The sequence below is a fragment of the Augochlora pura genome, chromosome 3 (genome assembly GCF_028453695.1).
Source record: "Augochlora pura isolate Apur16 chromosome 3, APUR_v2.2.1, whole genome shotgun sequence".
NCBI lineage: Eukaryota > Metazoa > Arthropoda > Insecta > Hymenoptera > Halictidae > Augochlora > Augochlora pura.
The window spans coordinates 14,424,256-14,438,461 of record NC_135774.1 but is presented as its reverse complement, the minus strand read 5'-3'; the positions used below and the strand labels follow the sequence as shown (position 1 = coordinate 14,438,461).

The 14,206-nt window shown below is 49.9% G+C and overlaps 1 protein-coding gene across 3 annotated transcripts in view; it reads right to left on the bottom strand.

The window, feature by feature from the left end:
* Hr38 (Hormone receptor-like in 38) overlaps positions 1-5,782 on the bottom strand; it is a 45,911-nt gene extending 40,129 nt beyond the window's left edge. Inside the window, exon 1 of one of the 3 annotated variants that reach the window (XM_078197273.1) lies at positions 4,958-5,782. In XM_078197273.1, the coding sequence (XP_078053399.1) occupies positions 4,958-5,057 (100 nt within the window). In that variant the 5' untranslated portion in view covers positions 5,058-5,782. Of the gene's footprint in view, positions 1-3,764; positions 4,260-4,957 lie in introns of those variants that run through there. The other 2 variants (XM_078197272.1, XM_078197269.1) reach the window with 2 other exon arrangements.
* Between the last annotated feature and the right edge of the window lie 8,424 nt (positions 5,783-14,206).

Here is a 14,206-nt window from a genome sequence, read left to right as displayed (position 1 = left end):
ATTTCTGCTCGTCGCACAGAAATGAATTCTGTGCCACGATTTCCGATCGCAATAGATCGCTGGAAAATGCAACTGACTGAATTTCTGGTTTCCTATGGGTTCCGAGATGATAGTTCTATGCAACTATTTCTGATCCCGGATTAATTATTCGACAATATTTCGCTATTAATACAGAAACTTCTATTTTCGCGAATTATCATTATTAATGGTTCATAACAATGTTGCCGATTCCGGCGGAGCTTTCAACGTATATATAAGTTATCGAAATTTAGAAAACTGTTTTGCTGTCGCAAACGAATGTCATTTTTTAGCTATTAAATAAACTAATTGCTATTAAATAAACTAATTGCTATTCAATAAACTAATTGCTATTAAATAAACTAATAGCTATTAAATAAACTAATTGCTATTAAATAAATTAATTGCTATTAAATAAACTAATTGCTATTAAATAAACTAATTCTAATAAAATAATTCTAATAAACTAATACCTCTAAGAATGAAATAATCCCCGAAAAACTGAATACTGTTTGGATCAATTGTTAAGAAATTATTCCGTTTCTAAAAGGGGCGTGACCAGTTTCGCAATGCATCGGAACGGCATAGAGATGCAACGAATCGATGGCGGACTGTCCACCTACTAAAACGACCAGCGAAAGAGATTCGACGTGTCCGCCGCGGCAACATTTGCAGAAAACGTCTATTCCGGCTAAACATCCGCAGTGGGACTGCAGCCGTCCGAGGAGGTGCATCTTCTATCGGGATCGATCTGAATCCCGGAGCTGGTCAGGAATTACGAGGAAACAGGGCGAAACAGTCGCGGCCGGAGTATTTCCTGCGATCACGAGACCCGAGATCTGCCGATCGATATGTTTATCAGTCCGGCAGTGTAGCCGGTACGTTGCCGGTTTTTCTCGAGGGCCGAAACTGGCGTATATCGCAATCACGTGCCCACGTAACGGGTCGGACTGACAGGCGATCGGCTATCGATAGCGAAACGGCCCCGGCTAACGGGCCCCCGGGAGCGACGCCGCGGAGCGTTGGGCCCTGCGGAGAACGCGCGGAAGTCATAAGCGGTGATTTACCATTGTCACGGCCGTAACTCCGTGCGGGGCCAGGTTTTTCGCGGCTCCGCTAATAAGAGAGAGAGAGAGAGGGCCGAAGGGTGGCCGTGCCGGTGACCGCACCTGCACACACACGCGCGCGCGCGCCGCGCGAGTTATATTTGTTCGAGGTGTCTCTTCTTTCCTGCGAGGCAGGTCCCGCGCGGGCCAACTATGCACGCGGAAAAGAAACGCCTGCCCGCCAGCCAGCCTGCCTGACTAGCTGCTCCGCCTGTTAGCCGGCCAGGCTGACTGCCGTGCACTCGGCCGACTGCCAGACTATATTTACCTTAACGTGCCGATTACACCTGTAAAACGGTCCTATCGCGGCGCTATATCCGATCGAACCGATGGGGTTTCGACTTGCGCGCCACGAAAGTGTCTTTGATCCGGCGTGGAAAACCTTCGAGGAAGCCGCTCGGGCGGGCCTCGGTTTCGGCGGATCTACGGTGATCAGTATTTTTAGAGCACTCGTCTTTCTATTTATCGCGGCGCCGCGCCGTTTGATCCCGCGGCGGCGTCCTCGGATCTTTTGCTGCGTACTCGCTCGCGGTATTCGGGGATTGCTGCCAGTCAATTTCGATTTATGAGTAGAACAAGTTCAATTATTCAATCACCGGTCTATTTGCGACCGTCGAGCCGATTTTGAGTGTTGCGGTGATTATTTCGGTGGCACCGGGGCGCCGAGTCGCTCCGCTCAGTCTCGGTTCTTTTTCAGAAAGGCTAACGGAGGCTACCCACCCCTAACCGACGTAATCGTCCTTAAATAGGGAATCTGTTGCTGGGGCCGAAGATACAGGCGCGGCTGAATAATTTAAGCGGGGCTTCGATCAAACAGTCTGCGACGACCGGCTCCTCGATTAATTATTTTTTTCGCGGCAGACGATGGCGGCGGCGGCGGCGGCGACGGTTTGTCGAACGACGGCGTGCCCTCGCGGCCGGGATCTTTTTTCCGAAGAATACGCGCGCGTCAAACGGCATTCCCGGCCAATCCCGGAGCCGCAACCTTTAGATCCTTTTCGCAGCTGCTGAATCGATTGGCTGCGGAGAGAATAGAGAGAGAGAGAGAGAGTAGTGGGGCTTGAAATCGTCCCTTCGCTCTATCGTTCGCACCTCGTCTCCTTTTCGCTCGCTCTTGCCTCTTTAATGCCATGCCCATTAACCTTTTTCGTTTTACAGAGAACGCACGCGACTTCGCTCCGCGCCGCACGCCATTGTCTTCGGTTCGGCCCGGTTGAAAGGTCTCCGCGATTATCCGCCGTCGGGATGGACAAGCCCGCCCGCCCAATTCTACTCGCCTCGTCCGATCGAGCACGCTCGGATACAGAGGATCCCCACTGTGACCCTCGATATGCCTGCGTCGCGGAAGAATGACAGAGGGACACGTGCATCGACCAACCTGTTTGTACGTCTGATCCACCCCAGCCTATTCTACTTGCTTAGCCAAAGCCGCGTTTCTACGCCTAATCCAACACGTTTCAGCCGTGTGTACGGCTGGTAGACTTAGTTAACTGAATCGTGATCAAACTGCGGATATGGACGCGAGGTAGAGATAGTCCAACTCGATTGCGAGAAACAGAGGATCGATGGAAACGAACGTCTTTGTTCAATTATATTAAAACAATTCGATAGAATAATGATTTTCAGGCACTCCTAAAAATTATTGTCAAGCTCTGTTGTGTCAAGCTTTATATATATTTAAAAGACTGTTGTTGAGTCTCGATTAGGTATGCATAGAACGTAGGAGGTCTTATAAAATACGAGTACTGTGAGGCGAAAAAGTTATTTTGATCGTAGAGTTAAAATGGCTACGAGTGCAATGGGTTAACGAATCGATAGTAGCGTAATTCGTAGTTTTGCAATGCCAAATCGGAAGGCTCGACAATTTAATATTTTATTTGATCAAAGAAATATTGAAACATTCCGTGGTCAATTATTCGTTCAACATTTTTATGTTTTGCTAGTCGACATAAAATTCAAAAAGATTGCCGTAGAGATTAATATTCCAAACAGAGAAAATGATCGCGTCATGTATAGTATAGATATACGCGTGACGCGGTAATCAAGGTGTCTATCGCGCGCGATCCACCCCCATTCGGTCGCGAAATACCTACGGTGGACGCTATCCCCGTTAACGCGGGACGAAACCGAGCCCGGCTGAATCTGCGGCAGCAGGATTAAAAGAATTTCAAAAGCCAGCAGCCTGGCAGCTCAACAAGTTCAGCAGGATCATCAATCGTTACGCCGGTAATTAGAAATCGCGAAAGAGAAAACGCTCGATCGGAGTCGTCGTCAATATTTGCATAAAGATGATCGGAGCGTCTGCGATCCCGAAAAGTCGGGTTAGTCGCACCGAGATCGATCCATCTCCATCATCGTTAGCACGGTGTCGATGCGACCGTCGATTCGACCGTCGCCACACCACCATCACCACAACTACCACCACCACCACCACCACCGCCACCACCACCATCCATTCGCAACCACAACCTGTCCGAGCAGCGAGCACAATTTCTGCGATCATCCTTTCGTGCACCGACGGCAAATAAACTAGAGAGAGACAGGACGGTCCCGTGGTCTTTCGTTTGCCATTCTAACAATAACACCTGTGTGTTGCGCTTCCGCTGCGTTTCCGCACGGTTTTTGAAATCGTCAACTTACACTTGTTCCAATGATCGTGGCGTTGCGCCGCGTGATGCTCGAGGTTCCGATGATGGTCATGGTTGTTGTTGGTGTCCGCCGCGATGGTGACCTGGTGGTACGGTGTACCGGGCAGATGGATCGTCGCCGATCGATCTCGCTGATCGTGATCGAGCTCGTGATTCTGATCGACGAGCAGATGCCTGCCGGTGGTAGCGCGCTGGTGGGTGGTCGCGGCGTCAGCCGCGGCTGCTTCCGTGGCCGTCTCCTCCACGGTACGCATCGCACGTACGATCAGCACTCTCGCGCCTCGTTTTTGCTCGTCTCATTCACCGCGACCAGTCGACCAACGGGCGCTTAACGGGGCCTGGATACCTCTTCTTCTCTCTCTAGCCCGCGCGTCCCCCCGCCGCAGTCTCTCAAATGTCCCAGCGCGGAGGATCGATGGCCGCGCCGATCGCGACCATCCTACGGAACAGATCACGGCGCACAGTTCCTCCCCGTGTCGTTCCTCCTTTTATTTTCCCGTCGTCGCGGGGAATCCGCGAATCCGCGCACGTGCGCGCGGGCCGGAACGCGCCGCGAGCGAGCCGCACGTGTCACAGCGGCCGAACCTAATCGCGTTGTCCTCGACCGTGTCGCGCGGCTCCGCGGAACAAAACAGTCCTAGCCGATCGCGAACAGAGCCGCGAAGAATTCGGGCTCGGGACGAGACAGTTCCCGCGATAAGAAAATCGGCGGGGATCTATCGCGTCGTCGCGGCGCGCAGCAAACGGGTGAAAGTGAAAGGGGATGAAACGGGAGGGGGGAGCGGCGCCGACGAAACCTCGCAGTCGATAATTCTCACGGCTGGTGAACGCCGGTTGTGCCAGTCGGCGGGACCACGGGATTTCTCGAGTGTGTGATCTGTCTAGCCGGGCGAGAACGAACGAGCGAGCGAGAGACACACACGAGAGGACGGGACGCCCGTGGCTGGCGCGATCCACCCCCGTAACACACACAACTCACCCACAACACACGGAAAACATAGAGAAACAGCGATGATGAAGATGACGATGACGATGATGATGATGATCGTGATGGTGGTGGTGGTGGTAGTGGTGGTGGTGGTGGTGGTGGTGGTAGTAGTAGTGGTAGTGGTGGTGATGAAGGTGGTAGTGGTAGTGGTGTGTGAAGATGATGATGATGATGTAGGACACACGTGGATCACCGACCTGTCTGTGTCGTCGTTGGGCTCGACGAAGCCTTCCGGACGTCCTCGGAGGTCAGCGCTCCATCAAGGAGCCCGAACACCTCTGCCCTGGGCACTCGCATGCAGGCTTCTCTAATCAAGTCCTCCACAAAACCTCCCAATTATCGTTCCCCCGTCAACGACATCGTAGCTTCACTTTACTCTTCTCGACAGCTGTTCTCGATGATCCGTAGGTGGTCGAACCTCTTCGACAATCGCTGGTGGCACACTACCTTCCGACCGTGTCTATCTTCGATTCCCGAGGGAGAACGTTGGAGAGCACGAGGCACAACGGCGTGTCCCGCACGCGGAACCACGCGATACAACGGTGCGTCGTCTGCCTCCCTCTTCCCCGGCGTCGGAGACGCGAAACTCAAACACAAACGTCCTTGGCTGCGGCACCACCGACTTCTCGTTCCTCTTCCGGTTTCTTTCCCCCGTCTCCTCTTGCTCCTCTTCTTATCCTCGCGTGTAATCCCAACCAGGTTCTCTCACTTAGCGGTCCACGATCGGCCGATAATAAAACCGGCGGTGAACGACGCGACGCCGAACCAGGAAGAACACCGGGCAAGAGATTCACCCCGACAGCTGACTCGTGAAACTCGCCGAAAATAAACAGAGACAGCGAGAACGGGCTACCAGAGGCAGATCTATGCCGTGTTCGACTGACGAGCAGAGAGAAAGAGAGAGAGAAGAGAGAAAAACAGCACGGACGTTTAGCAAGAAAGCGCACACGCTCTCGCACGGGTGGCCGGCTGCCGCGTAACTGAGTCCGGATCGCGCGCGTTCCTCCGCTATATTAAAACCGTAGCGTGTGTAGCGACGACGGCGGCGGTGGCAGCGGCGAACGGAGAACGGCGCTAACGATGACGTCACTCCGCGGACGTCATAACTCGGGACACACAACAGCAGCCAGCGGATCGATGGACCTGGCTCGAGTGAGCGTCCCGATTGGCCCACGCGGCGATGATGCCGCTACAGTGACGTCAGCACACCACCTACCGGTCACCCGACCCCCCACCTCCCAGCCCTCCACAGCAACCCCACGCAAACCCGACCCGGCACAACCCGAACCACGGCACGCGGACCGTTCATGCTTCTTCCTACTCTTGTTCTTGTTCTTCTTCTTCTTCCTCCTCCTTCTCTTCCTCTTCTTCTTCGTCCTCCTCTACCTCCGAATTACGCGCAGGATACAGTGTCCTTGGTGACCCAAGGCAGCCCTCAAGGTCTCCAACCCCGTTCCGATATACCAAGGATGTCATCGGTTTCCAGAATCTTCTCATGCTAATGTTATCATTATCCTGACCACTGTACTTTGTGGATTAATATTCGACGAATAAAAAATATTTATTAACCCGAGAACCATCCTGTGGGGTTGCCGGCGACCCCTCAATATTTTTAAACTGTCTGCGAACGCGTAAATAAACATTAAAGCAATATTCCTTGTCCTCCTAACTGATGCCGCGCTTTATATTTTATATTTTGAAAATAGTTAGAAATAATACGATTATTGAGATTTTATTTTGAGTCACTCGGAATCCGGCGATGTCACTTATCCCGAAATACGGAAAGGGTTGTTCCAGATTTAAACATAGAGGCGAGCATTTTAAGTAAGCAGAACTTTACGAGAAAACAACTTTATGAAGGGAAGACTGCTTTTTCATTTAATGTACCTTCGTAGTTCATTGCGTGTTGTACACCCACCTGGATCCAGCAGAATCCAGTGTTGCCACGTTTTTTTCCACATGTCAATTTTCTCTGACTAGTTCTCATAATCTAGGGTCTCCTATATTCATCAGTTTGCATCGCGAAGGTTTTTCAACGCGCAAGCAAAAATTATGGCCGCGATTCAACTCTGCGCGTAAAATTCTCAAAAGGCAACGCGACCCCACGTGTCAGCGATCATTCAATGACAAATTGTATCGATCGCCGCGTCTCCCCCTCCGCCCCGGTCACCGTAGTTACCGCGAATGGAAAATGCATCTTGCACTTTGGTCTGCCTCCGTCGTTCGCGATCCGGCCTCGTCGCGCCCGAGGATTATTTTCATCTTCCGTCGCCGCCTTCTCTACTCGTCGCACTTTTGGCCCGTTTTCACGAGACCCGGCGAACGTTCTCGGTGTTAGCCGGCTGCCAGAAACGGACGATGATTAATTATCGATGGACCGGAAGTGTGGATACGGCTGTTCCCGCGATCATCTGGAAGAGCCTGGCCGCGAGATATTGATCTCATCTGCTGATTTTTTAGAGACTTTCCTGTATGTAGACCGGCGTTTCATTTAGCCGATGACGTCATACGGCTTTTTCTAGAGCCACCTTTTTTTTTTCCCCCCGCGAGAATATCGGGAAAGGTGGAAAATCGCGGAACAGCTGCGATCGCTCTTTGAACTTGGACCTTGGGGACCACGGTCTCGCTGTTCGCGGGTTCGTTCTAGCGGTCTGCACCAGCAGAGCAGCAGAATTGCGTAGATCGGCGTGGACTGTCGAGGGACGGTATCGAGCGACGACGGCCAGCCGCGTTTCATGATCTCCTGGTGCGCTTTGTTCGTCGCGGCGACAGACACCGGTGCAATTACACAAGGGAACGAGATACAGATACTCTAATTCGAACCCGCTGACGTTTGATTTTTCCGCGGCCGAACGCGTGTGATTGGATAGAACGCGGCGGATAGGCTCGTTGGCGGGGCACGGCCGATCGCCCGCGCCCGGTATTGTAACGCGAAATTACATAATTTGGAGGATTTATGTCCCGAGACAATTGCTCGATTAAGCCTGACATGTCGAGAGACAGTGCAGTTTCGTCAGAGGTTTCGTTACAGGTGTGTTACCAGTCACCCGTGGGCGGTTACTCCAGAAGCATTCCAGGGATGCAGGCTTTCTTCATTCCGGTTATGATACCGTCTCAGGTTTAATGACAGATTCGCTGTCTCATAAATCAATTTCTATTATTAGTGTTACACAATGGAGAAGTCCGTCGCCGGTAAACGGAGGAGGGATCGACACGAAGGGCCTCGGTTAATTCATGATCGAATGGTACAACGCCTCGCCTCGCCTTCGCCAGCTCGTTAATAGGCCATGCAACTATCGACTCCGCGAGACACGGATTATGAGCCATTAAGGGATACTATGCCGCGGACGGAGACGTCTCAAAATTCAATATTGCCCACGCTCGCGTTGCCAAGTCTGGCGCGCGGCCACCTTCATTAGAACCATCCAGCGCCCGAGCCGGGCGCTGACAATACCGCCACCTCCTTTCGACGGTTATCCCTTATCAATTAGCTACGCCTACTGTTTATTTTCGAAAGGCGAATCCTCTGCGAGGAACTAATCCTCCACGGTCGATAGCCCTTCCATGCTTGCGCTGGGTCTATCGGACCCACGGCAAAGCCCTGCAGTCTATTTCCAGAGGGTTGCAAGCGCAGGTGCCGAGAGGGACGTCCAATCAATTTCAACAATTACCGCACCCTTCATCTCTTTACCAGGAAACCTTATTCGACTAGTCAATTTTCTTTGGGATCGTACGTTTCAAGGTGGCGAACGTAATATTAGAGGCTCGGCGAGCAAAGACGAAAGTCGATCTGATTTATAGATCTAATTGGTAATGTGAACTCTGCGACTATAGATCAGGCGTTCTCCTGATCACAAAGAGTTAATATACATTTTATATTATAGTTCTATTGCTAGCGCAACTGGACAGATCGTATTTCTGTATACTTGCATACAAAAGAGCTTTTTGACGGTGCAATGAATAAACAGACGAATAAGCGAGTAAAAAGAATGATTAAATGATTCACAGAACTAGGTGATGCTATTAGAAGAATTTGAAACGTGTTAAAATTATTCAAGGCAGAAATAAATATCTGCATAGTTCTCGTTTCGTCCAATCGATGTACAACATTTTTATTTTGCATAAAGCTCTCATAAAGCTCAAAGCAAAAGCGCCATCGATCCTCGCGTATTACAAATTTAAGTACGCCTGCTTTGATCAAAGATCCCAGGTACGACTATAGCTGCAAAGTGGCCGCTAAAAGGATAGCCCAAAGTATGGACGTTCTATAGACTCGAAAGTATCGATTCACCAATCCTTTCGGAATCGAATTGTAAGGATCGATTCGCCATCTTTTGTAACTAATTAGGTTCTTTTTCTATCCCAGCGTGTTTCGAGCGTTGTCATCCTGATTCCTAAAATTAAGCTCTAACCTTTTTGTATTGTTCTCCAAAGAGATTTTTCTCCTCGTAAATAGATAATGATATTAGTAATAAAAAAATTCTCTAAACTAGAAGAGTCGCTTTTCTACAAAGTTGGATCCAAGTCGAAGATCCAGAGCCGAAAGACGACGGAAAGCTCGAGCGGCAGCCAGTATGACCGCATCGTTACACAGGTGTCGGAATGCAGCCCGACTGACGTAATTCTAATTACAGTCGGGCGCGCGACCATGCCCCGCGGATGATCCGTCAATGGACGCACCAGATTGACGCAAAGTCGCGTGACTGATCCCGGGCCTCTGTTCCTCGAGGGTGAAGGGTCCGGAAGTGGTGGCAATTAACCGCATCCTCTGGAATCTGTACCGTAACGTACGTCACGGTTCACCCTACCGTGGTGCTGACTGCGCCATCGGTTCACCGGTTGGTTCTTTGTGTACGTGCGCGTGGATCACCGACGGGAAGTGACGACTGCGTGGGAACGGCCTGGATGCTACCGGGGCTGGGGGTGGCACGGGGGATGAAAAAGAGTGGGAGGCCGGCTGACGGAGCAAACTGGGGTGCAAGCGAGAGAGAGGGAGAGAGGAAGGGTGAAACAGAGAGGGATGGAGGGAGAGAGCGAGAGGGAGAGGAAGAGGGAGTGCAGGAGAGAGAAGGAGAGGGAGAGAGACGGATCCATGATTCACCGTGGCGAGGGGTGTCGACGTCGACTCTCCCGGCTCCACCACCTCTGCAACCTTCATTCATGCATCACTCGGGAGCCACCCCGCGATACCCTCCGCCGCCGGCAGCCGGCAACAGCCGGCAACAGCCCCCGGCATCCTCCAGCGACCGCAGGGCCCTGGACTCGGTGACTGGTGCACGCGTGGTAGAGCGGAGGCGTAAGCCCGTGCCGACGTCGCCCCAGTTAATCACCCGTGAGACCTGATCACTTCGACACGTGACGAAACGCTCGGCTCGTGTCGCGTACCGTCTTCTCGGCTCCATAACGCGTCGAGTGTCGGCCACCTGTGAAACGGCCACTGATCTGGAAGAGCCGACGGAGAAGGATAAGGTCATTCGATCCGCGCGCCATCCCTTTAACTACCAGGATTCTGCGTCCGTGTCAACGCAAACCTCCCTCCGAGTCGTCACCGACTACGCTTCAACCACTGGACTACTGTAGCCACCTATACAGCAGTTTTAATCCTTGCGTACGCTGGTGCGATTTATCGGAGACCTAACATCGAAGATCCGTCGCGTTTCTGTCCTCTTCGCCTTTATTGAATATGAATAGAAAATTATACTAGTAAAATAAGTACTAGCGTGTACCTGTTATGGAACACCGTTTTGGTATCATGTCCCCGTGTTTCATGTTTAATGTCTTTATTTCGGAACAAGCACTTCTCGCAAGCGATAGACTAGAGCCGTCTACTGGGAGTGCAAGATGTGTTTTTTATTATTACATGTATATTATATATATGTAGAACAGTTGGGTTAGGTTATATTCTATTTATGTTCCATAAATCGGGGCAATGAGAAAATTGAAGTAGACGATACGTTCGGAATATGTTCCTGCTTAAAGCAAATTGTGTTTGAATAAATATGTCTGCAATCAAACTTTACATAAGAATGTTCAAAAATATGTATAGAATTTTTGCATCCACTTTTCTATGATTCATCTATTTTTATCTTATTATTTATGTTACTGTATGAAGAATATGTCACAATTTAAGGGTTCTTCATAATCTGTTTTCACATACAAATTTTTATTTTCTGAGCGATTCGATGAGACAGTAAAATCGGAGGCGAGCTTCAAAATTATCCTTTGCAATTCAAAACAATGATCGTTCGAGATCCGAAAATCGTCGAAATCATTCAAGAACGCAGAATGCTAACGAGGCCGATCCGGTCGCGTCCAGATCCTGCGGTCCGCGCGAGGATCTCTCGTTGCACGGAGATTAAGCGTTAATGAGGAGACAGAAAAAAAACCTGTTCGCCTCCGTTGACACGTCGGTGAATTGGCTGACAGGTGAGAATGGTACGGTGGCGAACGGACCCGGGCATCGCGCGCCGGTCATGAATATGCGAGCCGCCGATGCCCGCGATAACGCTGCGCTAAATATTCCCCCGAGATCCTCGGATAGCAGTACACATTCCGGGATAATGAAATCCTTTTTATATGGCGGAGGGGCATCTTTTCTGGCAGCTTGTTTGCACGATCGGCCCGATCAACTAAAACTTATTTACTCGTTTTCTTTAATAAGCTCCCCGGCCGCTTTGTGCCACTGCTGAAGATCATTGTACCGTGTAAACGCCTCGCTCGGGGAGCCAACACGGCGCGTAATTTTTTATTAAGTTGTGGGATGACCTTTCTCCCGTATAATGCGCCCTCGATGGAAAAGCACGGGTGCCAGTGAACCTCTCTCTCGTCGCATCCCTCTACCCTGTGCGCGCCGCTGTTCAACATCTAGTTACGCCGTAGCCGAAGCCGCCCCGGATCGATTAGCATTCTCCTCTTTCCCTGCGTCGCCATCGATTACCGAGCTCCTCGCTTTAAAGCACGAGACACACGTCGACAATGGTCCTCCGTGCCGAACCTTGGGTCCTATTAGCTTTCTCATTCTTTAGCCGTTGCCGCCGCGCTCATCCAGTTTCGAGGTGTCCTTCGCTCAAGGCGAGCCACGCCAGTGGTCATCCCGGCGGAATTGCTCAATCTCTCGAGCGGAGAAACATCTGCATAAAGCCAGGAAAACCGAACGGGTCTATCGATCCTGGGACCATTTTCGGACACTTGGAAATCTCTGTTCGCAAAGTCTTCCTCCCAGTTCTCCCGTCTCGCTTCTTAGGAACTCGATCGAATTTCTAACAAGGCTACTATCCCTACTCATTTACGCGAATTTTATTTATTTTTTAGATTTTCTTATCTATCCTTGCCGATGCTCAAATTGCGCCGAGTGTGGTGCACTTGTCAAAGTGTATAAATATATATCAGGTCGAATGTATGTTTAATATTCTTATTTTAATATTCCGTGTCATACTTCCTATACATATTAATATTCATATCAACGCGTTCATAATTTCTTTATACGATGATATAAATCTAAACTAATGAGATACACCTGATCGTTAGTGTTTCAAAACTAATCGAACGTTCAGCTATTTCCCTCGCAAGAAGTCCCGCGGAGCCGCGACTCAAATTGGTGAGCTCCGCTGGCGGAACAGGTTGATTAAGGGAAAGGTGACGCCCGATCTCGCGATCTGTCAACAACAGATCAAATTTACTCGTTATCGTCTGTGTTCGGTGCCGATCGGAATGAGGAAACCGTCGCGCTGCGGCGGCCGAAACCGAGTTGCTCGCGCGGGAACAGGTCCATCGCGGAAAGAAGGATGCGGAACGCCGGTCAGGAGCCGGCGGAAAGTGGCAGAAAAAAAGGAGGAAGAAGGAGAAGGAGGAACCGGTTGCCGGGATCAGTCGCAGTCAGGAAGAACCGGCGAGGGTGAGAGGTTTTGCTGGCGGTATTATGCAACGGTCCGGGCCCCGTGCAACGTCGGGCTACACCACGAAAGGAGAGTGTCGCCGCGGATATTCGTGCAAACGAGAGTTTACGCACGTTTGCCTGTCTCTATTTATAAACGTGAACGTTCACCTTTGATGCGCGAAATAATCATCCGGTAAAGGAGAACGCGAAAAAGAGTAGATTTGTTAAAGGTCGATTTATATCATCCGTTTCAGGTCCGCAAAGTTCTGTTTGAACTAACGCTGTGCGGAGACGTAATGTCTCGATTCAATTTGGCAAGTGTCGTTTTAGATATTTTCAGTATCTATATTCTTCTTGCCGGTACCGATCCGCACCTGTACTGACTTAAAAGTACGGTATAATAACATTGTTAGACAAGAACGTGTGACGTAATCTAATACAATATAAATGTCAAAAAATTGATGGATTTAATAGGAAATTAATTCTTCAACAGTGGATTTACAGAGCACCAAAAACAGCTGATTTATATTTGTTTATAACACTTTTCTCATTCGTCTCTTCTTCATAATAGTATTGTCATACAACACAAATCTTTCACAAATACATTTGCAAACTTTAAATGATAAATGCACCTGGACGAATGCATTTCCTGCACGAAGGGATGATATAAATTAGCCTTAATCCGAGAGAGGTGCACATTTTTCATTATCCAGGCCGCGACACCGTGGTAATTATTATTTATGTCGCATGGATGTCATCCGATTCGAAGAAATCGTTCCGCCGAACAGGGCCGAGCGATTACGATGCACCGTGCGAGAAACTTTATTGCCGGTTCGCGGTCCCGCGGATCATGTTCACTTTCTAATTGAATATTCCGCCGTTTCGGTAACGATTCGGGACCAATGTCGACCACCGATCGGTTCGATCGATCGAACAACAGGGATCGTCACGATCGGTACCTCCCCCTTATTACCTTAATCATAACACGCACGGACCAGTGTGTAAATATAATTACACACGACAGTTGCGCAACCGTAATCGCTCCAAATTGGTCGTTCACGATGATGCCGATATTTTGTTTACGATTGCACGGGTATTACGGCCGACGAACGCCCTAATGCACAGGTCACTTTTAATTGCGAACTTACGACGCGCCAGACGATCCATCGCGTGCCGTGTCGCGCTCGAGGAATTCCCGGTTTTTAGCCGACACACGGCGGAGCGTCTGGCCTCAAACGATCGGAAGTCGATCTAGGAAACCTTGGAGAAATTATTTCCGATGAACGAACTCTTCTACTTTTGTCAAATTTTGAGTTGAAAAATATGAAATTAATTATTTCGATTATCTTGGTGGGATTAATGACAGGATCGGTACGGCTTTCTGTTAAGGGTACAAGAATTAGTTAAAAATGACAATGAGGCAGACGCTTAAAAAATAGACGAGCCCGACTAAAACTGAGACGAATCCGTGTAACTGCATAATTGCGAAGAAAAGATTCGTATTAAAACGTCGATGAGGCTTCAAGATCGATATATAATTCCTGAATGAAAGGACATTTCATTGAAAGAC